At 37.4% G+C, this 26,464-nt stretch overlaps 1 protein-coding gene and 1 pseudogene across 1 annotated transcript in view; one reads left to right on the top strand and one right to left on the bottom strand.

The window, feature by feature from the left end:
* Positions 1-26,464, top strand: part of KIF15 (kinesin family member 15) — a 171,595-nt gene that overhangs the window by 3,765 nt on the left and 141,366 nt on the right. Inside the window, exons 2-4 of the mRNA XM_077129585.1 lie at positions 7,042-7,084; positions 7,648-7,831; positions 15,485-15,561. Coding sequence (XP_076985700.1) covers positions 7,042-7,084; positions 7,648-7,831; positions 15,485-15,561 — 304 coding nt within the window. The remainder of the gene's footprint in view (positions 1-7,041; positions 7,085-7,647; positions 7,832-15,484; positions 15,562-26,464) is intronic.
* Positions 20,034-20,630, bottom strand: LOC143657947 (sorcin pseudogene; annotated as a pseudogene).

Raw genomic sequence — 26,464 nt, 5'->3', positions numbered from 1 at the left:
GTTTTTGTACATAATGGTGAAAGAGATGACTTGTCCTTATTTGTAGAGAATAAAGACCTTGACTGCATTCATTGACTGCTTTTAGCATGGTGCACTGTCTTTTAAGGATAGCTGAAATTCTGACTCCTTTCCTATAAAGCCTTCAGAACATCATCTGAGTGTCTGCCTGACTGAAGTCTGTGTTTTCTATTTGTTACCGACCATTTAAGTCTTGCAGAGCTGCCAGAATGCAACACACCGGAGACGGATTAGCTTTTAATAAGAGGGGATTCATTTAGTTAAAAACTTATAGCTCTTCAGAGGATAGGCAGCTAACTTTTATCTGAAGTTCCCTCTCACACCAGAAATGCACAGGGTGATGTCTGCTGGTCTTCTCTTCCAGCTGCTGGGTTCCAGCAGCTTTCCCTGGGGCAATTCCTTTCTTCATCTCCAAACATCTGTGCTGAGCTGTGAGTGATGAGGTGAGGTATGCTGAGCTGCTTGGGCTGTCCTGTGTTGAGCTCGCTTCTGACCTCTCTCTTTTAAGCCTCCAGCTAATTAAATTAGTTTTTTTTTGTTTGTTTGTTCTGTCATAGGTAAGCTCCGGGAAGGAACAGCTAATTAAACTAATCATCACTCATTGTGGAAGGCACTTACTGCAGATGTAATCAGCCATAGATAAGTTTCACATGCTAATGATTCAAGTCCCCCAACAAAAGAACTAGGGCTGCATCACCTGGCCAAGTTGACAACTGACCCTAATTACCACACCAACCTTTTTGGCTGTCACAATATATGCTGATTCTTGCCCTTGTTATATACTCTATTCTTAATTTTCTTCATTCTCCAGTTTTTCTTAAGGACTAGACCTCATCTTTCCTAACATGAAATAATTCCTATTGTATTTTTTAGGTGCTTTTTTTTTTTGTAAAAGCGCAGAATTGTTTCTTTGCTACCAAAACTCTTGGAGGGATTGTGAAAGACAGGTGGATTATTGGGGGTCATTAATCCCTTTCCTGCTTCATAGACATTCATTTGCTTGAGGGTATAGCTGGAAGAGTGGTCTCCAGAAATCAGGTTTTTCTGCTTTAGCTTTTTGATTTGAGCTCTTTTGCTGTGAGCAGAATAGAAATTATGTCTTTTTTTACTGCTATGCTAGTATTCATTCATTCAAAGATAGGTATTGAGAGTTTACTCAGTTTATTGAGCATCAGGTACTGTTCTAGATAATGCCTTATAGTCTATTTGGGAAAGAGAGAGAATAAACAAATTAACATATCTTGTGATGGCAATAAGTTCTTTGAAGAGAAACAGAGCCAAAGAAAGGGAATGGAAGTAATAAGTGGGGAGACATGCTATTCTTTCATATAGGGGGTGGTTATGGTGTGTCTTATTGAGGTGATAATTGAGTAAATACCTGAGGAAATTGAGAAATTGAGACTTCTAGGCAGAAGTCATAGTGCTGGCAAGTTACTGAAGCATGGCATGTTCAAACAACAGCATGGAATCCACTTTGACTGGAGTGGAAGAAGAAATGTAGTAGGAAATGAATTGTGGAGGTGGGGGAGGAGATGGCACCAGATCATGTAGGGCCACACAGGACTTTGCCTTTTACTCTGAATGAAATTGAAAGCCACTGCAAAGTTTTGAACAGAGGAATGATTTGCTGTGACACACGTATAGATATTTACTTATTTTAGTAACTTTTAATTTTGCTATAATTTAACGTAGAAAAATCACAAGAGTAGTACAAGGAATTGTACTTGAATAATACCTTTTACCCATTTTAACCAATTTACCTTTTGCTCTGTTTGCTTTGTCATTCTCTCCCCAACCTTCCTTCTCCCCGCCTCTCTGTCTGTGTATATAGACTTTTTTTTTTTGCATAGGCAGGCACTGGGAATCAAACCCGGGTCTCTGGCATCACAGGCGAGAACTCTGCCTGCTGAGCCACCATGGCTGCTCTAGACATTATTATTATTATTATTTTTTAATTTTTAAAAAAATTTTTATTAACTAAAAAAATTACGAGAAACACAAACATTCCCAACACATACACTCAGCAATTCACAATATCATCACATAGTTGCATATTCATCATCATGATCATTTCCCAGAACATTAGCATCAATTCAGAAAAAGAAATAAAAAGACAACAGAAAAATGTAACAAACAGAAAAAATAATTTTACATGCCATGCCCCTTACTGATCCCTTTCATTGATTACTAGCATTTCAAACTAAATCTATTTTAACATTTGTTCCCCTATTATTTATTTTTATTCCATATGTTCCTCTCATCCGTTGACAAGGTAGATAAAAGGAGCATAAGACACAAGGTTTTCACAATCACACAGTCACATTGTGAAAGCTATATCATTATACAATCATCATCAAGAAACATGGCTACTGGAACACAGCTCTACATTTTCAGGCAGTTCCCTCCAACCTCTCCATTACCTCTTGGATAACAAGGTGATATCTACTTAATGCAAAAGAATAACTGCCAGGATAACCTCTTGACTCTGTTTGGAATCTCTCAGCCATTGCCACTTTGTCTCATTTCACTCTTCCCCCTTTTGGTTGAGAAGGTTTTCTCAATCCCTTGATGCTGGGTTTCAGCTCATTCTAGAGTTTTTCTCAATCCCTTGATGCTGAATCTCAGCTCATTCTGGGATTTCTGTCCCACATTGCCAGGAAGATCCACACCCCTGGTGGTCATGTCCCACGTAGACAGGGGAAGGGTGGTGAGTCTGCTTGCTGTGTTGTCTGGAGAGAGAGGCCACATCTGAGCAACAAAAGAGGTTCTCTTGGGGGTGACTCTTAGGCTTTATTTTAAGTAGGCTTGACCTATCCCCTGTGGGGTTAAGTTTCATATGAACAAACCCCAAAACTGGGGGCTCAGCCTATAGCTTTGGTTGTCCATACTGCTTGTGAGAATATCAAGAATTCAACTTGGGGAAGTTGAGTTTTCCCCTGTTCTCACCATCCCCCGAAGGGGACTTTGCCAATACTTTTCCACTCACTGATCAAATCACTCTGGGATTCATCAGGGCATCACCTGGACAAACCAACGAAATCTCATGTCCTATACAAAGTTCCATGTACTTAAGGTGTTCAATCAACTATCTACATAAGTTATATTAGGAAATGCACTAGTCAAAGTATAGATTTGTACCAAATAAACATTTTGTGCTTTAGTCTCACACATTAGTTGAAATTTTAAACTATTAAGTACCATCTATTTTCAGCACACTGCAGTAATGACATTCTTTTGTTCTTCCTCATGCAAAAACATTTTTTAAATTTGTACATTTAGTCACTATCATTATACACTCTAGGCATTCCTAGATTACACCATCTCAATCTTTATCGTCTATCTTTCTTTGTGATTTCATTTATGCCCCAGCCCTCCTCCCTCTATCATTCTCATATGCAGCTTCATTCAGTGTTTTAACATGATTGTATTACAGTTAGGTAATATTGTGCTGTCTATTTCTGAGTTTTTATATTCAGTCCTGTTGCACAGTCTGTATCCCTTCAGCTCCAATTACCCAATATCTTACCCTATTTCTATCTCATGATGGTCTCTGTTACTAAGGAAATATTCCAAGTTTATTCAATCATGTCAGTTCATATCAGTGAGACCATACAGTATTTGTCCTTTTGGTTTTGGCTAATCACACTCAGCATAATGTCCTTAAGGTTCATTAATGTTGTTACATACTTCATAACTTTATTCTGTCTTACAGCTGCATAATATTCCATCTTATGTAAATGTCACAGTTTGTTTAGCCAACTGTCTGTTGATGGACATTTTGGTTGTTTCCATCTCTTGGTAATTGTTAATAATGCTGCTATAAACATTGATGTGTAAATGTCCATTTGTGTCCTTGGCCTCGTGTCCTTTGAGTAGAGACAGCATATAGATGGGTCCTGTTTTTTAATCCATTCTGCCAGACTATGTCTTTTAATTGGAGAGTTTAATCCATTAACATTCAGTGTTATTACTGCATGGGTAGTACTTTCTTCTACTATTTTGCCTTCTGGATTTCATATGTCATTTCTAATTTTCCTTCTTTTTACCTTTACTCATAGTCTTCCTTTCTACACTCTTCTCCACACCTCTCTCTTCTGTCTTCGTATCTGTCTCTAGTGTTCCCTTTAGTATTTCTTGCAGAGCTGGTCTCTTGGTCACAAATTCTCTCAATGATTTTTTTGTCTGAAAATGTTTTCATTTCTCCCTCATTTTTGAAGGACAATTTTGCTGGATATAGAATTCTTGGTTGGCAGTTTTTTCTCTTTTAATAATTTAAATATGTTATTCCACTGTCTTCTCGCCTCCATGGTTTCTGCCGAGAGATCTGCATATACTCTTATTGGGCTTCCCTTGTATGTGATGGATTGCTTTTCTCTTGCTGCTTTCAAGATCTTCTCTTTCTCTTTGACATCTGACATTCTGATTATTAAATGTCTTGGAGTATGTCTGTTTGGATCTATTCTCTTTGGGTACACTGCACTTCTTAGATCTGTAATTTTAAGTCTTTCTTAAGAGTTGGGAAATTTTCAGTGATAATTTCCTCCATTAGTTTTTCTCCTCCTTTTCCCTTCTCTTCTCCTTCTGGGACACCCACGACACGTATATTCATGCGCTTCATATTGTCTTTCAATTCCCTGAGTCCCTGCTCATATTTTTCCATTTTTTTCCCTATAGTTTCTGTTTCTTGTCGGATTTCAGATGTTCTGTCCTCCGGTTCATTAATCCTATGTTCTGCCTCTCGAAATCTACCATTGTAGGTTTCCATTGTTTTTTTCATCTCTTCTACTGTGTCTTTCATTCCCATAAGTTCTGTGATTTGTTTTTTCAGACTTTCAGTTTCTTCTTTTTGTTCCTTCCTTGCCTTTTTTATATCCTCCCTCAATTCATTGATTTGGTTTTTGATGAGGTTTTCCATGTCTGTTCGTATATTCTGAATTAGTTGTTTCAGCTCCTGTATGTCATTTGAATTGTTGGTTTGTTCCTTTGACTGGGCCATATCTTCAATTTCCTTAGTGTGATTTGTTATTTTTTGCTGGCGTCTAGGCATTTAATTACCTTAATTAGTTTATTCTGGAGCTTGCTTTCACTTCTTTTATCTAGGGTTTTCTTGCTGGATGAATTTGTTGTCTATCTGTTCTTTGACATTCTGTTCAGCTTTATCTGAACCTTTAGCTTAGGTTTTGTTTAACAGAGGAGAATTTTTCAGTTCTTGTTTCTTGCCCTGCTTGTGTGGTACCTTTACCCCTCACACACTTAGGAGGGTCTACTTAGATATTATAATAGACCCCCAGCCAGATTTTCCCAGACCAAACTGGCCTCCTATCAGGAGGAAAGAGTCACCTGCGTCGGTTTTCCCTGAGCATGAGACCCAGCAGGTTGAAAGACTTTCCTGTGAAGTCTCTGGACTCTGTTTTTCTTATCCTGCCCAGTATGTGGTGCTTGTCTGACTGCAGGTCCCACCAGCATAAGATGATGCGGTACCTTTAACTTTGGCTGGGGGTTTGTTGGAGACAGAGGAGAGATTGTAGGCTGGTTTTTTTTTTATTTTTTATTTTTTTATTAACGGAAAGAAAAAAAAAAAAGAAATTAACACAACATTTAGAAATCATACCATTCTACATATGCACTCAGTAATTCTTAACATCATCACATAGATGCATGATCATTGTTTCTTAGTACATTTGCATCGGTTTAGAGAACTAGCAACACAACAGAAAAAGATATAAAATGTTAATATAAAGAAAAGAAATAAAAGTAGTAATAATAGTAAAAAACAACAACAACAAACAAACCAACAAGCAAACAAAAACAAAAAAAAACCCTATTGTAGGCTGGTTTTAATGGCTTCAAATTACCAAGCACTGGCGTCTGAATTCCTTGATGGAGGGATTCCACCTGGGTGGGCCTTCACCCCTCCCCTGGGGAAGGCACAGGCTCCAGATAAGCCCCCAAAAGAGCTCACTTCCGCTTATGCCTGGGGCAGTTGCAGCCTGAAAAGTCCTGCCGCTGTATCCAGAGGCAGTCAAGCCTTTGTAGATACACAGCCACAAAAACCTGTTTCCTTCTTTTTTTTCCCCCTTTTTCTGTCAGTTCTGCCTCCTTGGTGCCGGGGCAAAAATGAGCAACCTCCGCTTTGATCGGGTTCACCTAAGCTGGGGGCCTATTTTTAGTAGTCAGAATTTGTTAATTAGTTCCACAATTGGCGTTTGATTGTGCCCAGTCACTGCTGCTGGTAAAGTCCTTTCCTTTCCCCTCTGGGAAGCGGCCTGTGGGGGAGGGGCGCTGGCCGCCGCAGCTTTGGGAACTCACGGTTTTGGGGGGTGCTTGCAGCCGGTCCAACTGGTCCAGACTGGGGTACGCTGTGTGTCTGGTCACTGACGTGGCCCCAGGAGCTGTTCTGTACTGTTTCTGGTTATTTAGCAGTTGTTCTGGAGGACGAACTAAAACATGCACGTTGTTAAGCCGCCATCTTAACCCGGAAGTCTGGATATATTTTGAAGGTAGAGTCAAAGCACTTGCTGACAGCTGGGTATGAAGAGTGAGGGAAAAAGACTCAGGAATGACTTCCAAAGTTTCTGACCTGAGCAACTGTGAAGATGGAATTTATCATAAACTGAAATGGAAAGCAGGTTTGAGGTAGAGGGAAGATCAGGAGTTCAGTTTTGTACATATTAAATGTGAGACATTGCCTGTTGGACATCTAACTGGAGGTATCAAGTAGACAATTAATGTAAGAGTCTGGGGCTCAGGAGATAATCCAGGGAAAAAGTTTAAATTTGGAGGCCATCAGTATATAGATAGGGTTTAAAACCATGAAACTGGATGCCAGTACCAGGGGAATGGGTGTGAATAGAATGAAGAGGATCAAGTCCTGGGCCTTGGAGCACTTCATTGCCAAGATGTCAGGTCATTGAGAAGACTGAGAAAGGGAGGAATGGCGCAATTAAGGAACAGCCTATATAAGAATGGGGTTTTTTAATGGAATTTTAAACAAATTTAATGATTTCTTATCTTACTTTCTAGCTGAGTTACGCAATGTGACCAATGCTCAAACTAACCAACCAAGGTAAGTAAAAAATCTTATGACTTTGTAATAATTTGATTCTCCTCAAATCTTATGATGAGCCCCAAAGAATTAGAGATGTAGTATTTCTAAAACAGTCATGTAGTGTAATAAGGGATATATGTTTGAAAATTAAACGTGGTCCTAGGCTTGCTGAAAATCTGGGGAAATAATATGCCTCCCTTGTCCTCTCACTTTTCAGGCAGAAAGGTGGAATCAATAACATGGTTCTCCCTTGGAATGACTTATTTTATCATTGCCCTTTAAGAGGGAACTGAGAGACAAAGTGCTTGGATCTCCTTGAAATGAACTCCTTTTGACACAGTAAAGGGTCATGAACAGATTATGAATTAAATCAGTATAAGGTGAGGGTTGTAGAAGGCTTTTCCAAAACAGGTAAATGTCAGTAGGGTAGATCTTGGGCTTTGTTGGGAAAAGTCCTAGTGTACATGAAACTTGGATCCTCTTGGGCTTTGTTGGGAAAAGTCCTAGTGTACATGAAACTTGGATCCTTTTTCAATTTTCTTTTCTCCAATAAATTTAGCTTTTCCATTTTTTGTCTTTAGTAATGAAGGTGATGCCATCAAAGTTTTTTTGCGAGTTCGTCCGCCTTCAGAGGGTCCTGGATTAGCTGATGGAGAGCAAAGCTTATGCTTATCTGTGCTCTCCCCTACAACCCTGCGGCTGCATTCCAATCCTGAGCCCAAGACCTTCACATTTGATCATGTTGCAGACATGGACACTACTCAGGTAGTGATAATTTTGGAAATTTAGCTTTTCACTTAGAACATATAAGGCTTTGTTATTTGTAGGAATTTCATTTTTAGTAAGATGTCAGATAAGGAAATTCAAACATTCTATGTGTTTTTTCCCCCATTTTCTTTTACTGTAGTAATATATATTAAAAAACATAAGATTTTAATCATTTTAAATGTACAATTCAGTGGCATTAATTACTTTTGCAATGTTGTGCTACCGTCACAAATCACAGTAACCTTCCATTACTAAAACTTTTTTATCACCCAAAACAGAAACCCATCTCCCAGGAGGCAATATCTCCCTATTCCTACTCTCCCCAGCCCATGATAACCTTTACTCTGCTTTCTGTCTCCTTGAACTCGTTTATTCTAGATATTTCATATATGCAGATTCATACAATATTTGTTTATATCTGACTTATTTCACTCAGCATAGTATTTTCAAAGTTCATCCATTTATCATGTATCAGAACTTCATTCCTTTTTATGGCTGAATAGTGTTCCTTTTTATGGGTAAACCACATTTAGCTTATTCATTCATCTGTTGATGGACATTTGAGTTGTTTCCACCTATTTCAATCCCTACCTTCAGTTCTTTGGCATATATACCTAAGAGTGGAATTGCCAGCTCATGTGGTAATTCTGTGTTTAACTTTTTTAGGAAGCATCTGTTTTCTACAGTGGCTATACCATTTTACATTCCTACCAACAATGCACAAGAGTTCCAATTTCTCTGTAACCTTATTGTAAAAAAATAATAGCCATCCTAGTAGGTCTGAGATGGTATCTCTTTGTGGTTTTGATTTGCATTTCCCTCATGGCTAATAAGCATCTTTTCCTGTGCTTTTTGGCCACTTGTGTATCTGCTTTGGAGAAATGTCTATTCAAGTCTTTTGTATGTTTTTTAATTGGGTTTTGTTTTTGTTTGCTAAAGCTGCCAAAATGCAATATCCCACAAATGGATTGGTTTTTACAAAGGGATTTATTCAGTTACAAATTCTAAGGCTGTGAAAATGTCCAAACTGATACCTTGACTCTGAAGAAAGGCCTATGGTGTCCCGGGTTTCTCTGTCCCATGGGAAGGCAAATGGTGACATCTGATGTCGTTCTGTTCTGGCTTCTGGCTTGAAATAGCTTTCTCAGCTCCTGTAGGTCCTTCTGGTATTTGTTGGGGTATTTTCCTTCTGCATATCCAAAGATCTGTGTTTTCTCCAAAATGGCCCTCTCTTAAAGGACTCCTGTAAGTGGATTAAGACCTATCTTGAATGAATAGGGTCATATCTCCATGGTAACAACGAAATCAAAAGATCCCACCCTTAAGAAGCCTGCACCCACAAGATTGGATTAAAAGAGCTTGACTTTTTTGGGGTACATAACAGTTTCAAACCAGCACAGATTTTTTGTCTTTTTTAGTTTTTTTTGTTGTTGTTGTTCAGTTATATTAATAAATATGTTTTAATTTAATTTTATAATTGCCTGTCTTCAGTAAACTTTTTTACATTTACTTTTTTATTAATTTTTAAATTATAAAAAATATTACAAGAAAGAAACATAAACATTCTTAACATGTGCTCATTCTGTTCTACATACATAATCAGTAATTCACATTGTCATCACATAGTTGCATATTCATCTTCATGATAATTTCTTAGAACATTTGCATCATTCAGAAAAAGAAATAAAAAGACAACAGAAAAATAAAACGAAAACAGAAAAAAAAAATTATACATACCATGCCCCTTAACCCTCCCTTTCATCGATCACTGGCATTTCAAACTAAATTTATTTTAGCATTTGTTCCCCCTATTATTTATTTTTATTCCATATGTTCTACTCGTCTGTTGACAAGGTAGATGAAAGGAGCATCAGACACAACGTTTTCACAATTACACAGTCATATTGTGAAAGCTTTATCATTATACAGTCATCATCAAGAAACATGGCTACTGGAACACAGCTCTACATTTTCAAGCATTTCCCTCCAGCTTCTCTATTACCTCTTGGATAACAAGGTGATATTTACTTAACGCACAACAATAACCTCCAGGATAACCTCTTGACTCTGTTTGGACTCTCTCAGCCATTGACACTTTGTCTCATTTCACTCTTCCCCCTTTTGATTGAGAAGGTTTTCTCAATCCCTTGATGCTCAGTCTCAGCTCATTCTAGAGTTTTTCTCAATCCCTTGATGCTGAGTCTCAGCTCATTCTAGGATTTCTGTCCCATGTTGCCAGGAAGGTCCACACCCCTGGGAGTCATGTCCCAGGTAGACAAGGGGAGGGTGGTGAGTTTGCTTGTTGTGTTGGCTGGACAGAGAGGCCATATCTGAGCAACAAAAGAGTTTATTGGGGGTGACTCTTAGGCCTAATTTTTGTTTTTATTAATTAAAAAAAAAATTAACTAACAACATTTAGAAATCATTCCATTCTACGTATACAATCAGTAATTCTTAATATCATCACATAGATGCATATTCATTGTTTCTTAGTACATTTGCATCGATTTAGAAAAAGAAATAGAAAGACAACAGAAAAAGAAATAAAATGATAATAGAGAGAAAAAAATAAAATATAATAAAATAAAAAACAAACAAAAAAAAACTATACCTCAGATGCAGCTTCATTCAGTGTTTTAACATAATTACATTACAGTTAGGTAGTATTGTGCTGTCCATTTCTGAGTTTTTGTATCCAGTCTTGTTCTTAGGCCTAATTTTAAATAGGCTTGACCTATCCTTTGTGGGGTTAAGTTTCATATGAACAAACCTCAAGACTGGGGGCTCAGCCTATAGCTTTGGTTGTCCACACTGCTTGTGAAAATATCAAGAATTCACCTTGGGGAAGTTGAATTTTTCCCCGTTCTCACCATTCCCCAAAGGGGACTTTGCCAATACTTTTCCATTCACTGTTCAAATCACTCTGGAATTCATCGGGGCATCACTCTGGACAAACCAACAAAATCTTGTGTCCTACCCAAGGTTCCGTGTACTTATGTTGTTCAGCCAACTATCTACATAAGTTTTATTAGGAAATGCACTAGTCAAAATATAAATTTTGTACCAAATAAACATTTTTTGCTTTAGTCTCACACATGAGTTGAAATTTTAAAATATTAATTGCCATCTATTTTCAATACCCTGCAGTAATCACATTCCTTTGTTCTTCCTCATGCAAAAACATTTTTTGAATTTGTACATTTAGTCACTATCATTATACACTCTAGGCATTCCTAGATTACACCATCTCAGTCTTTATCGTCTGTCTTTCTTTCTGACTTCATTTATGCCCCAGCCCTCCTCCCTCTATCATTCTCATATGCAGCTTCATTCTGTGTTTTAACATAATTGTATTACAGTTAGATAATATTATGCTGTCTGTTTCTGAGTTTTTAAATTCAGTCCTGTTGCACAGTCTGTATCCCTTCAGCTCCAATTACCCAATATCTTACCCTATTTCTATCTCCTGATGGTCTCTGTTACTAAGGAAATATTCCAAGTTTATTCAATCATGTCAGTTCATATCAGTGAGACCATACAGTATTTGTCCTTTTGGTTTTGGCTAATCACACTCAGCATAATGTCCTTAAGGTTCATTAATGTTGTTACATACTTCATAACTTTATCCTGTCTTACAGCTGCATAATATTCCATTGTATGTATACGCCACAGTTTGTTTGGCCACCCACTGTTGATGGACATTTTGGCTGTTTCCATGTCTTGGTAATTGTAAATAATGCTGCTATAAACATTGGTGTGCAAATGTCCGTTTGTGTCCTTGCTCTTGTGTCCTTTGAGTAGAGACAGCGTATAGATGGGTACTGTTTTTTGATCCATTCTGCCAGTCTATGTCTTTTGATTGGGGAGTTTAATCCATTAATACTTAGTGTTATTACTGCACGGGTAGTACTTTCTTCTACCATTTTGCCTTTTGGATTTTATATGTCATATCTAATTTTCCTTCTTTTTACCTTTACTCATAGTCTTCCTTTCTACACTCTTCTCCACACCTCTCTCTTCTGTCTTTTCGTATCTGTCTCTAGTGCTCCCTTTAGTATTTCTTGCAGAGCTGGTCTCTTGGTCACAAATTCTCTCAGTGATTTTTTTGTCTGAAAATGTTTTCCTTTCTCCCTCATTTTTTTTTTTTTTTTTTTTTAAAGAGAGAGGGAGGAAAGGAAGGAAAGACAGAGAAGGAAGGAAGGGAGGAAGAAAGGGAAACATTTTTTAAACATTTTCTTGTTTTATTATATTTTGTTTGTTTGTTTGTTTGTTACATGGGCTGGGGCCGGGAATCGAACCGGGGTCCTCCGGCACGGCAGGCAAGCACTCTTGCCCGCTGAGCCACCGCGGCCCGCCCTCCCTCATTTTTGAAGGATGATTTTGCTGGATATAGAATTCTTGGTTGGCAGTTTTTTCTCTTTTAATAATTTAAATAAATCATCCCACTGTCTTCTAGCCTCCGTGGTTTCTGCTGAGAAATCTACGCATAGTCTTATTGGGCTTCCCTTGTATGTGATGGATTGCTTTTCTCTTGCTGCTTTCATGATTCTCTCTTTCTCTTTGACCTCTGACATTCTGACTAGTAAATGTCTTGGAGTACGTCTGTTTGGATCTGTTCTCTTTGGGGTACGCTGTACTTCTTGGGTCTGTAATTTTAAGTCTTCATAAGAGTTAGGAAATTTTCAGTGATAATTTCCTCCATTAGTTTTTCTCCTCCTTTTCCCTTCTCTTCTCCTTCTGGGACACCCACAACCTGTATATTCGTGCGCTTCATAGTGTCTTTCAATTCCCTGAGTCCCTGCTCATATTTTTCCATTTTTTTCTCTGTATTTTCTTTTGCTTGTTGGATTTCAGATGTTCCGTCCTCCAATTCACTAATCCTATCTTCTGCCTTTCAAAATCTACCATTGTAGGTTTCCATTGTTTTTTTCATCTCTTCTACTGTGCCTTTAATGCCCATAAGTTCTGTGATTTGTTTTTTCATAATTTCCATTTCTTCTTTTTGTTCATTGCTTGCCTTCTTTATATCCTCCCTCAATTCATGGATTTGGTTTTTGATGAGCTTTTCCATGTCTGTTCGTACATTCTGAATTAATTGTTTCAGCTCTTGTATCTCATTTGAATTGTTGGTTTGTTCCTTTGACTGGGCCATATCTTCAATTTTCCTAGTGTGATTTGTTGGTTTTTGCTGGCGTCTAGGCTTTTGATTACCTTAATTAGTTTATTCTGGAGATTGCTTTCACTTCTTTTACCTGGGGTTTTCTTGCTGGATGAATTTGTTGTTCAGCTTTATCTGGACCCCTAGCTTAGGTTTTGTTTAACAGAGGAGAATTTTTCAGTTCTTGTTTTCTTACTTCTTGCCCTGCTTGTATGATTCCTTTTCCCCCCCACCCTTAGAAGGGTCCGCTTACGTATTATAGACCCCAGCCAGGTTTTCCCAGACAAAACTGGCCTCCTATCAGGAGGAAAGAGTCACCTGCGTTGGTTTTCTCTGAGAGTGAGACCCAGCAGGTTGAAAGACTTTCTTGTGAAGTCTCTGGACTCTGTTTTTCTTATCCTGCCCAGTGTGTGGTGCTTGTCTGTCTGCAGGTCCCACCAGTGTAAGATGATGCGGTACCTTTAAATTTGGCAGACTCTCCCTGCTGGGGGCATGGTGGAGACAGAGGAGAGGTTGTAGTCTGGTTTTAATGCCTTCAAATTACCAAGCCCTGGTGTCTGAATTCCTTGAGGGAGGGATTCCACCTGAATGGGCTTCACCCCTCCCCTGGGAAAGGCACAGGCTCCAGACAAGCCCTCAGACAAGCTAGTTTCTGCCTATGCCTGGGGCAGTTGCAGCCTGAGAAGCCCTGCTGCTGTATCCAGAGGCAGTCAAGCCTTTGTAGAAACACAGCCACAAAACCTCTGTTTCCTTTTTCCCCCCCCCCCCTTTTCTGTCAGTCCTGCCCCCTTGGCGCTGGGGCAAAGATGAGTTACCTCAACTGTGACCAGGTTCACCTGAGCTGAGGGCCTATTTTTAGTAGTCAGAATTTGTTAATTAATTCCACAGTTGGGGTTTGGTTGGGCTTAGCCCCTGCTGCTGTTAAAGTCTCTTTCCTTTCCCCTCTGGGAAGCAGCCTGTGGGGGAGGGGTGCCTGCCGCCATGTCTTGGGGAACTCACGGTTTTGGGGGAGGGCTCGCAGCAGGTCCAGCTGGTCTATACTGGGCTATGCTGTGTGTCTGGCCACTGACATGGCCCCAGGAGCTGTTTTGTACTGTTTCTGGTTATTTAGTAGTTGTTTTGGAGGATGAACTAAAATGCAGACATTGCTAAGCTGCCATCTTGGCCCGAAAGTGCTTTCTTCATTAAACTTTGTATAAGATTGATATAAGCCTGATTTACTTTTCCTTTTTTCCAGCAATTGAGGTTAGTATGGATGTACTTCTCAGAGCCACTTAGATGATTGATAAATACAATGAACTGGCTCATTTAAGGAGAATGATATAGACTTAAGATTATTATGATGTTAATAATTGCTTTTGTAATTAAGGACAATTTAATTAAGATCTAGTCAGTGCTGTCTGATAGACCTTTCTGCCACGATTGAAATGTGATCTGCTCTGTCCAATATAGTAGCCTCTAGCCACATGTGTCTATTTAAGTTTAAACTTACTAAAATTAAAAGTTCAGTTTCTAGATACACTAGTTATATGTAGCTATCGAATACTTGAAATGTGGCTAGTCTGTGTGAGGAGCTGAATTTAAAATTTTATTTAATGTTAATTAATTTAAATTTAAGTAGCCACATATGGCTAGTGGCTATTATATTGGACACCACAGATCTAGATTGTTCCCTTATACACATGGATATTTTTGGTGAGATATTTAAGTCTTTAGAACTTCTTTTTTCTTTTCATGTAGGGTAGTGCTGGCTAATAGAAATATTAAATGAACCACATATACAATTTTAAATTTTCTAGTAGCCATGTTCAAAAGAAATAGGTGAAATTAATTATAGTAATATATTTAACTAAATATATCCAAAATATCATTTCTATATGGAATCATTATAAAATAAATTATTTGTGATATATTTATTATTCTTTTTGTTGTACTCAGTCTTCAAAATCTGGTGCGTGTTTTATACTTAGAGCACATCTGAACTTGTAACTGCCATATTTCAAGTGGTCAGTAGATATGTGTGGCTCATGGCTACTGTAAGAGGACAATTCTGGTCTAGGAGTTTCTGCATAGTTCTTAAGATTGTGTCTGCTTATGTATAAAAATGGAAATAAAAATCAGAATTTGATAATTTAGTTCAATTTATAAGAAAATCACCAAAGAAGATATAGGACTATGTATTTCATGCTAAAACCAGTTTAATTTTTGCCTGCATATATTATACAAATTTATACAAAGTACAAAGTTGAGATGTGAGCTTTAAATCTATAATTGTCTTTATAGGAAATTAATGGGCATAATTATGTTTAAAGTTTTTATCATTTTAGATGTCTTAGCCATTTTTCTAGAGTGGGTATAATTTCCCTGTTTCTTTATCACAAGTGTTAAAATATCTAAGCGCACAATTTTCATTGTTATATCATAGAATGTAATTTAGGAGAAAGATTTTTATTTTTATGCAATGTTAACATGTTTGGTGCTTACATTTACAGGAGTCTGTGTTCTCAACTGTGGCCAAAAGCATTGTGGAGTCTTGCATGAGCGGTTATAATGGTACCATCTTTGCCTAGTAAGTTGTCTAATGTGTCCTTACATAAGGGTACAGTACAATAGTAGGTGCTTGTATTAGTTTTGTATGGCAGCTATAACAAATTATCACACATAATGCACATTTATTACCTGTAGCTCAGAAGTTTGACATGGATTTTACAGGGTTAGAAAAATCAAGCTGTTGGCAGAGTTGCATTTATTTTTGGAAGCTCTTGAGAAGAATCCATTTTCTTGTTCTTTTTCAGCTTCTAGAGGCTTCCAAAGAAGTTACTCATCTAATAACCCCTTTCCTCAATCCTGGAAGCCCAGAACATTGTATTTCTCTGACCTTTCTTAGTCACATTTCGCTCTGATTATAGCTGGGAACAGATCTCAGTTTTTAAGGACTGTGTGATTAGATTGGGCCTAGTTGAATAATCCAGGTTAATCTCATCTTTAAAATCCTTAGCCTTAATGACACTTACAAAGTCCCTTTTGCCATATAAAGTAACATATTCGTACGTTCCAGGAATTAGAATCTATACTTTTTTGGAGGGCAATTATTCTGTATATCATAGTGCTCATCAAGAAATATGAAGGTATCAAGATCAGTTTTTGCCATGTTTTAAATTGGCGACTTCAATCATTCACATATATACTTAAATACATATATATATATGAATACATATGTATACATGTATGTATAGTTTTTGTTTTTCTGTACTGTAGATTTAAAAAATTAGTTAATTTTTTATATTGGAATAATTTTAGATTAAAAAAAAAGTTGCAAAGATAGTACAGAGTTTCCCTGTATTCTTCACCCAGCTTCCCCTAATGTTAGTGTCTTATAGAACCAGGTACTCTTGTCAAAACTTATAAACTGACACTGGTATCTTATTATTATTATTAACTAAACATCAGGCATTATCTGAATTTCATCAGTTTTCCTGTTAATGTCCTTCTGTTTTAGGATCCACATTGCATTTAGTTGTCATGTCTTCTCAATTTCTCTGTTCTCTGATAGTTTCTTTGGCTTTCTATGTTTTTTGTGACTTTGACAGTCTTAAAGAGTACTGATATTCTGTAGAATGCCCCCTAATCTGGGATTTTCTCATGATTAGATTAGGGTTATGGGTTTTTGCAAAGAATGCTTCAGAAATGAAGTGTCTTCCTTTCACGTCATATCTGAAGGTACTTCATATCCCCATGACATCACTGATGATGTTAACCTTCATCACTTGGTTAAGGTAGTGTTTGCCAGGTTTCCCCATTGTAAAGTTAATATTTTTTCCTTTTCCATGCTGTTCTTTAGAAACAAGTCACTAAGTCTAACCCACCTTCAAGGTCATAGGTGGAGTGGAGGGAGGGATTAAGATTTACCTCCTGGATTGGAGAATATCTTCACAGATTATTAAGAATTCTATAAGAAAGATTTGTCTTTTTACTTCCATTTATTTATTCAATTATTTATTGATATAGCATGGACCCATGTAAATTTACTTTATGCTTTGGATTATAATACATCATTTATTTTATTTTTTGAATTGTTCCAGTTTTGGTCATCAGGAGCTCTTTCACATTTGTTCTGTATTCTTTTAACATACCTTATCTTTTTCTTTTTTCTTTTTAGCATTTCCTTACTTCCTAATCCTACAAGATACTTCTGCCTGATCTTATATAAATTTCCCTGTCCCAAGCCTAGAATCAGTCATTTCACCAGGGAACCTGGTTTCTTTTTTTGGAGATTGGTATTTAGATATTAAGATTTAGGTACAGGGTGTGCTTTTTGCTACTTGAGTTTTATTGTGTCTAGGCTATCTCTGCAGACAGAGCTAGGTAATATAGGTAGATATACTAAACCATGTATACATACATATCTATAATTTTTCTGTATCCTTCATCCACATATAAACATGAGTCCAATTGATGTCTCCAACCCTAATCCAAGTTACACTAGATTCTTTCTAGCTTTCCTTTTTTGTTTGTCTGTAACTTTGCTTTCTGGCAGTGAGAAATCTGGTTCCCACCTTCTACTGTCATTCATTTGCATATTTGTTTAACCTTTATATATATATATATATATATATATATATATATGTAAGGCAGTTTCAGAATTGTTAACCAGTATCTCTTTGAGAAACTAGTTTACCAATTATAAGTTCACTATTTGTGATATCCAGATGGTTTTGACAAATGGATAAAGCAATAAAACTATCACTCCAATACCATACAGATCAGTTTTCTTCGCTTTAAAAGTTCCCCTATATGTTCCAATTGGAGTCAACGACTGCTCCCTTCTCCAGCAATCCCTGGCAACCATGTTACATTAATGTATTTTCCATCCTGACAGTTTTGCCTTTTCCGGCCTGCCATATGAATATAATCATACAATGTGTAGTCTGTAGGTCTTACTTCTTTCACTTAGTAGAATGCATCTAAGATTCATCTATCTTGTTACATGGATTAATAGTTTATTCCTTTTTTATCACTGAACATTACATTCTATCAGTGTACCACAGTTTATCCATTTCCCTGTTAAGGGACATCAGTTTTAGCAATTATGAATAAAGCTGCTACAAATATTTGAATATCAGTGTTTGTGTGAATATAAATTATCAAATCACTTGAATAATACTTAGGAATACAATTGTTCTGATAAATGGGCAAGTCTATGTTTAACTTTATAAGAAACTGCCAAACTGTCCTTCAAAGTGGCAGTATCATTTAACATTCCTACAATAATGTGTGTTTAAAGGGAGTGATGTTATTGAATTTCTAAATGTTGGTAGCCTCAAAACATTACCATAGGTTTGAATTGGAATGTAAGATAAAAGTTAAGAAGGCATTGTGACAGCCTTGCATGTTATACAAGGTGATTTTTAGTATTGTTTAAAACTTTCTTTCATAAATAAGAACACAGTTTTTTAGTGTCATTATTGACTTATTGAAGCACTTTTTCTGTTAGCAATAGACTTTCTAATTCTATTGAGAACTAGAGGTTTTTAATAAGGAATAATGAATTGAATACTTCATTTGAACAGTTGATTCTTCTTTTTTGGTGTATGCTCTTCAGTGGTTTGTCTATAATTTGCTCAAAATATAAGAAAATATTTAAAAATACATTAAGATGTTAAAAATCTACATTTATATTGAACACACATTTTTACTGTGAAAATTTGCCTCAATTTTTCATGCTTATTTAAAGAAGGAAGTAGTTATTTGCTCAGAGTTAAATTTCTTTCTTGAATGATGAGGCAGATAACTATTTTCTCAAGAGTAAGGATTATGTTTTCACGTAATATTTTAAGTGGCAAATTTAAAAAATGAACTTGAAATAGCAGCCACAAATGCCAGAGATTATTTAGCTTCAAAAGTATTTTCTTTGAAGATCCCCTAAGCATATTAATTGTAATGTTTAATTTTGTGATATATTAGTGACCTAGTGAAAACTGCTTTTAGTAGTTGATTGAAATAAGAAACACTAGAAAGAAATGAGTGTTTTATTGGTTGGATGACATACTTTCTAGCCTATCCAGTTCTAGAATATAGAATAATTCTTTTTTTTGGTATAATCTTTTCTTTTTATTGTGTATATTTTTTAATGTAAGTGAACACACAGCATATACAAAATGGATGTATTAATATTTTAAAATCAACATCATCTGATTTTAAAAGGAAAGCATACCCATTATAGAAAACTTGGAAAATTCTGAAATGTTAAAGGAAATTAAAATCACTAAGAATCCTATTAGCTAAAATAATAATAGCTAGTATTTTTGTATATTCTTTTAGTCTGTTTTTTTTTATACAATTTAGCTCATAATGTAGAGATTTTTATATATAGTTAACAAAAATCTATATATGGACAATGGCAAAGAGGGACTTGGTGATAGGATTTGTCACACAAATTATTCAACAGGGTTTAAAGAGGCAGAAAATAATCACTCAAGATCTCCGTTCATTCATATGGCCATCAAAATATTTGTCAGCCTTAAAGCCTGTGCTCAGTTTCCACTAAGGTGAACACTGACATGGATTACACTGCATTCTTTTTGTACCCAAGTGAGTCTAAATCATTTATGTAAGCATACTCCAGACTTGAAATTTTTAATACCACTTATAAAAGCCCCTCTAGGAGAGAAAAGACAATAGCTGAGGTCCAAATACAAGTTTTTAGTACTTTTACAATGAAACTATATAATATGCCTTAAACATTCTGCATATTTAAATTTACATAGAAGTGGTTTAGGCAGAAAATAAGGTATGCCTGACAATGGCTTGCGTAAGTTCTAAATGATATAATTGGCCCCATCTTACATTATTAATAATCCAAAGAATTTATCATCAAAACCAAAAACAAAACTTGAGTTGCATCCAAAGTAATAAACTTTACAACAAGCTGTAAAGGGAAAGTGGCGATGCAAATTCACACACATTACTGAAGGCAAGGAGGAAAGCAAAGGAGGACTCCAAGGTGGAATGTCAATTATGTTCATACAGCTTCCTCTTGATTTAAACATTCATGACACATTGAATGAAATCATCATAGGGGAAATTCACAACACCTTGCTGATAAGTATCCTGTCTTTGAAAGCTGTCTGTGAGTGCCCTCAGTTTGACGCAGCAGGCGATGGAGTCATCAAAGGTGATCTTTCCATTGGTGCTATACCATTTAGTAATTGAATTCACAGCCTGGGGACTCAACCTAAATCCCATGGTTGTCAGGGTCTTCTGCAGTTCTTGAGGATCCACTGTTCCACTCCTATCACTGTCAAAACTGATGAAGTGTTGTCTCCAGCCATTCAGTACAGCCCAGAGTTCTTTAAATTCATTGAAACCCATTGTTCCTGACATATCTGTATCCAGCATTGAAACCATAAGCCGACAAGTCTTCAGATTAAAAGGTTTGTACCCTCCAGCAATGCCCAACTATGTCAGACATCTCTACAATTCATTAGCATCTATTTGCCCATCCTGTCCAGCTACAGCAACAAAGTAACCATACAGCAGATGCTGAGTTTGACCGGGAAACACAGGGCCTCCGGGGGCTCCTCCATACCCACCTGGGTAGTACCTGCTGCCCGAGCCAGGGTGCCCGGGGTTCACCATGGTGCAGACCAGAATAATTCTTAACAGTGTCCCCTTCACTGCCAAGTATTGTTTGGGAAATAATTTATAGAGTCACTCTATTTGGAGGGAACTCAGTATCTATTTTCATTCTACATTAGTAAAGTACTCCCCTTCCTCCATTTCAAAATAATTGGATAAACTGCTAGATCTACTGTTTACTAGTAGCTGTGAGGGGCATTTAATAAAAACTTATTCATAACTTTATGTTTTTGTTTTGAATTAAAACTAAAGTCATTTGATGCCCTGCCTGACTGTTTTTTGTTGTTGTTACATGGTCTGGAAATTGAACCCATGTCTCCTGCATGGAAAGCAAGCATTCTACCACTGAACTGCTGTGCACCCCCTAACATCTATCTTTAGCAGTTTTTTGGGGGGACGTATGTTTGTTTTAAGTGGAAATAACTTATTAATTATGACAGCATGCCCACAAATCAAACCTATAGCATGAGGAATTTTTTTTGCTTTATTTTTAAAATGAAAACATTTTAGTATCTTTAAAAACAGAATTTAGGAAAAAAATTGCTGCATTACTTTAGAATATAAAAAATTGGAAACGAAAGTCTAGTTGGTGGCTGTAGCATCTTCCTGAGCTTATTTTTTCATGAAATATTTACCAGTGACTCTTCAAACAAAAAAGTTCAGTTGGTTGTAATTAAATGATGTATGCTACATCCATAGGATACTATGTAGCTATTAAAAATAATGCGGCAGATCTCTACTGAATTAGAAAGATATCTGAGATAAAATTAAGGGGAAAATTGGGGGAGAGGGGCTGAGGTGAGTTGGACTTGTTCCCGATGGCTCTGTGGGGCGAAGGAGTAGGGACCAGGTGCACCCAGCCTGAACTGGCTCGAGATGAGGGGGCAGAGGGAGAGAGGGGTGAGGTGTAGGGAATAAAGTGAGGGGCCATGACAGGACTCCATTAGCTGGTTGGGCCGGGTGGGAGTGCATTCCAGGGGTCTTAGACACTGTTGTGCATGGCACAAGCCCCAGGCTGGAAGCGAGAGGCGTGTTTGAAAGTAGCCTTGGTTCTGGATGGAATAAGGATGCCATATGGCTGCTCTACAGATGGGATGTTGGAACTAAGTGTCCCTGTAACTGACCTGAATTGGGTTGTTACCCTGAGAGTGACCAGGAGGTGCATATTGGAGGGGTGATGCTCAAGTTGGTAGAAAAACTCAAAATATAAAATCCTTTCTGACAACCAGACAGAGGATGACAAGGAAATACAGAACTTCAACAATGTGATAAATGAATTGGACCTGACAGACATATAATAGATCATTATATCCCAAAGCAATTTTATATACGTGCTTCTCTAGTTCTCCAGGATACATCATATGCTGGGGGCACAAAACAGGTGTTAATTAATTTAAAAAGATTGAAATTATTCAAAGCACTGTGTGTCTCTGAACACAGCAGAATGAAGCTGGAAATTAATAACCAAAAAAGAACCAGAATTCTCACAAATACGTGGAGATTAGAGAACACATTTCTTAAACAATCACTGGGTCAGAGGAGAAATTGATAGAGAAGTAGGTAAATATCTGGAGACAAATGGAAATGAGAATACAACATAACATAATTTATGGGATATGGCAAAGGCAGTGCTGAGGGAAATTTATTGTCCTAACTGCCTGTATTTAAAAAAAAGAAAGAGCAAAAGTTGGGAACTTAACCACTCTTGGGGAACTAAAGAAAGAACAGCAAACTAATGCCAAAGCAAATAGAAGAGAAATAGAAAGATTAAAGCAGAAATAAACAAACTGGAGAATACAAAAAACAGAAAGAATCAGTAAAACCAAAAGTTTGTTCTTTGAGAAAATCAGTAAAATTAATGGACTCCTAGCTAGGCTGACAAAGAAAAAGAGAGGATGCAAACAAAATAAAAAATGAGAGGGAGGTTGCTACCATGGATCCTAAATAAATTCTTAAAATATCGGAGTGTACTATGAACAACTATATGTCAACAAACTAGACAACTTAGATGAAATGGATGAATTCCTAGAAACATGAACTACCTACACTGACTTGAGAGGAAATAGAAGAGCTCAACAAACCGTGAAGAGATTCAATCATTCGTCAGAAATCTTCCTACAAAGAAAAGCTCTGGACCAAATGGCTTTACAGGGGAATTTTATCAAACATTCCCTAAAGAACTAATATCAGTCCTCAAATTCTTCCAAAAATTTGAGGAAAAAGGAATGCTACCTCACACATTCAATGAAACCAACATCCCTCTAATACCAAAACTGGATAAAGACACAACAAGAAAGGAAAACTACAGACCAATCTCCATAATGAACATAGATACAAAAATTCTCAGTACTAGCAAATCAAATCCAACAATACATTTAAAGAATTATACATCACAACTGAGTGAGATTTATACCAGGAATACAAGGGTGGTTGAACATAAGAAAATCAGTCAATGTAATACAGCACATCAACAAATCAAAAGGGAAAAGTCACATGATCATATCAGTTGATGTTAAAAAAGCATTGACAATATTCAGCATCCTTTTCTGATAAAAACAGTTTGAAGGTTGGGAATTGAAGGAAACTTCCTCAATATGATAAAGGGCTTATATGAAAAACACATAGCCAGTATCCTACACAACAGTGAGAGACTTAAAGAATTCTCCTCAAGATCTGGAACAAGACAAGGCTGCCCATTGTCGCTGCTGTTATTTAATATTGTAGTAGAAGTTTTAGCTAGATCAATCAGGCAGGAGAAAGGAATAAAAGGCATTCAAAAAGCAAAGGAAGAAGTGAAACTTTCATTTGCAGATGACATGATCCTATACTTGGAAAATCCTGAGAAATCCATGACAAAACTTCTTGAGCTAATAAGTTCAGCAAGGTGGTGGGATAAAAGATTAATGTACAAAAAATCAGTAATGTTTCTGTACACAAGTAGTGACCTGAGGTCACAGTTAAGTAAAAAATTCCATTCAAAACAACAACTAAAAGAATTAAGTGTCTAGGAATAAGCTTAACCAGAGATGTTACGGACTTGTACACTGAAAGCTACAAAACATTGCTAAAAGAAATCGAAGATCTAAATACATGGAAAGACATTCCAGGCTCATGGATAGGAAGGTTGAATATTGTCAAGATGTCAGTTCTACCCAAACTGATCTACAAATTCAATGCAATACCAATGAAAATTCCAACAACCTGCTTTGGATACTTGGAAAAGCTTGTTAGCAAAGATAACTCAAATAGCTAAAGATATCCTTAAAAAGAAGAACAAAATGGAGGACTAACACTTCCTAACTTTAAAACTTATAAGGCCACGGTGGTCAAAATAGCGTGGAATTGACACAAAGATAGAAGTATTGGCCAATAGAACTGAATTGAGAGGGTGGAGATATACCACCAAATCTATAGTCAACTGAACTTTGACAAGGCCCCTGTATCCACTGAACTGGGGTTTTAAAAATAAATGGGCATGGGAGAGCTGAATATCAAGAGCAAAAAAACAAAAGAGGACCCTTACTTTACACCCTATACAAAAATTAGTTTTAAAAGAATCATTTCTAGGAAGATGTCAGAGCAGAGTGGATTGAATTCACTCCTGCTCCGTGGAACAAGATAGGGGACAGGGAAAAAATGATTGGGACTGCAGCCCCAGAGTGTGAGTAAACAAAGAAGAGTCCTAGGGTATTTTGGGAAAGAGAGAGATGGGTGGATTAGGACTGGGAGAGTGGGGTGGGTCAATCAACAGTGATCCCCACTGGGGTAGCTGTGGTGTGAGGGGGGAGGTATGATCAGAGGACTGATGGTACCTCCACTTCAACCTGCCCCAGCTGCTGGCTGGGGAAACAAACCTCCACAAACAGCTCTGTAGTCAGAAGTGCTTGTGGAGACCATGAAGGTAAACCTGATCATCCACTGCAGGGGGCTGGGCCTCCAGGCACTGGGAGTGATCACTTACCCGGATTCCAGGAATAGGCAGCCCTGGGGAATGCAGTGTTGGGTGAATCCACTGGGCGCACTGCAGATCAGCTGATCCCCTGTGTGCTTGGGTCAGTACCCTATGCCAGATGGGAGCAGCCCCCTGTCGTGCAAGTTATCTTCCAGCTGCTGCAGTCCCAGGGATGGGCAGAGCTAAAGGAGGAGGTGTTTCAGGAGCGCCACCGCTGGTGAGAAGTGGTAAGTGCTGGCTGGCTGCAGTAGTTGGGGAGGGGGGAGGCTGAGGGGAGGATGTGCCTTGGGATTGTCACCTCCTGGTGACAAGGGGTAAGTGCAAGTAGGCTAACTTCCTATCTGCCTCAGTTTTAAGTTTTTTTCTAATTTTCTTTTTCCCTTTTTAAAAAATATGTATTTTTCTCTTTGTATTTTTATTAGTATTGTTATTTATATATATTTTATATATTCATATATTTTATTGATTATTTTTATTTATTTTATATATATTTATTATTATATTGTTTTCTAAAATTTTCTCTCCCTATGGTGGGCACCAGTCTGAGATCATTCCTAATATATCTTGGGGTGTCTCCTGACTTTGGGGCCTACTACTGTTGAGTTATGTTTTGTAGTTGTTTCATATTTTTATTGTATTCTTATTTTATTATGATTATTTTTACTTTTGGGGAGGGCACATGGGCTGGTAATTGAGCCCAGGTCTTCTGCGTGGTGCGTGGCTGCTCTACTACTGAGGTACCCATGCATGCCAGCCTAGCTTTTAATACAAGTTGAATTGTATCCCCTACATGAGATCCAGACCTTTTTTAGAGGGAAGTAACTGACAAACCAAGTGTAAAAGGAAACCTTCAATGCAAAAACCAAGTAAATACAAAATTTTAGAGGAGTGAAGGAAACCAACTTGCAATATAATAGCATGGTACTGGCACAAAGAAAGATGCATTGACCAATGGAATCGAATTGAGAGTGTGGAGATTGACTACTAAATCTATGGATAATTGATCTTCCATAAGCCCCCCAAATCCAATGAATTGTGACAGAATAGTTTTTTCAATAAATGGACAGGGGAGAATTGGATAACAATGGCTAAAAGAATGAAAGAGGACCCCTACCTTATATCCTCTGTTAGTTTGCTAGCTACTGGGATGCAATATACCAGAACTAGAAAGGCTTTTACAAAAGGGGAATTTAATAAACTACAGTTTACAGTTCTGAGGAAATGAAAGTGTCCAAATTCAGGCATCCACATGAGGTTACCTTCACTCAAGAAAGGCCGATGGATCAGGAACACCTCTGTCAGCTGAGTAATCATGTGGCTGGCATCTGCTGGTCTTTTGCTCCTGGGCTCTGTTGCTTTCAGTGTCTGTTCTTGTGGAGGTTCCTCACTTTACTTCTCCAGGGCTGGCTTTCATCTTTTGGGTTCCCTTGGCTTTGACTTAATCTCATGGCAATGTTGACTGGGCTCCAAGCAGCTTGAAACATCCATGTCTCTGTTTTCCACGTGTCCGCATCTGTGTTAGCCCTGCTGTGAAGTTTCTGTTGGCTCTGAGGCTTCCGTTATTTCTTGCGTTTCTGTCATTTCTGTCACTTCTCTAGGCTCTGCTCTGAAGTCTCTCCAAAATGTTTTCCTCTTTTAAGGGATTCGGGTAAGCTAATCAAGACCCACCTGGAATGGGTGGTGTCACATCTCCAGCTAATCAAATTTAATACCCACAAGTGGGTGTGTCATATCTCTCTGGAGATTATCTGGAGATAATCAAAATATTCCAACCTATAATACTGAATAGGGATTAAAATAAAAGGTTTGCTCCCACAAGATTGGTTAAGCATTAAAACAGGGCTTTTCTGGGGAACATAATAGATCCAAACCATCACACAAC

This window comes from Tamandua tetradactyla, chromosome 15 (assembly GCF_023851605.1).
Source record: "Tamandua tetradactyla isolate mTamTet1 chromosome 15, mTamTet1.pri, whole genome shotgun sequence".
NCBI classification, from domain to species: Eukaryota; Metazoa; Chordata; class Mammalia; order Pilosa; family Myrmecophagidae; genus Tamandua; species Tamandua tetradactyla.
The sequence above is the reverse complement of the archived record's forward strand: the minus strand, read 5'-3'. Positions and strand labels throughout refer to the sequence as shown.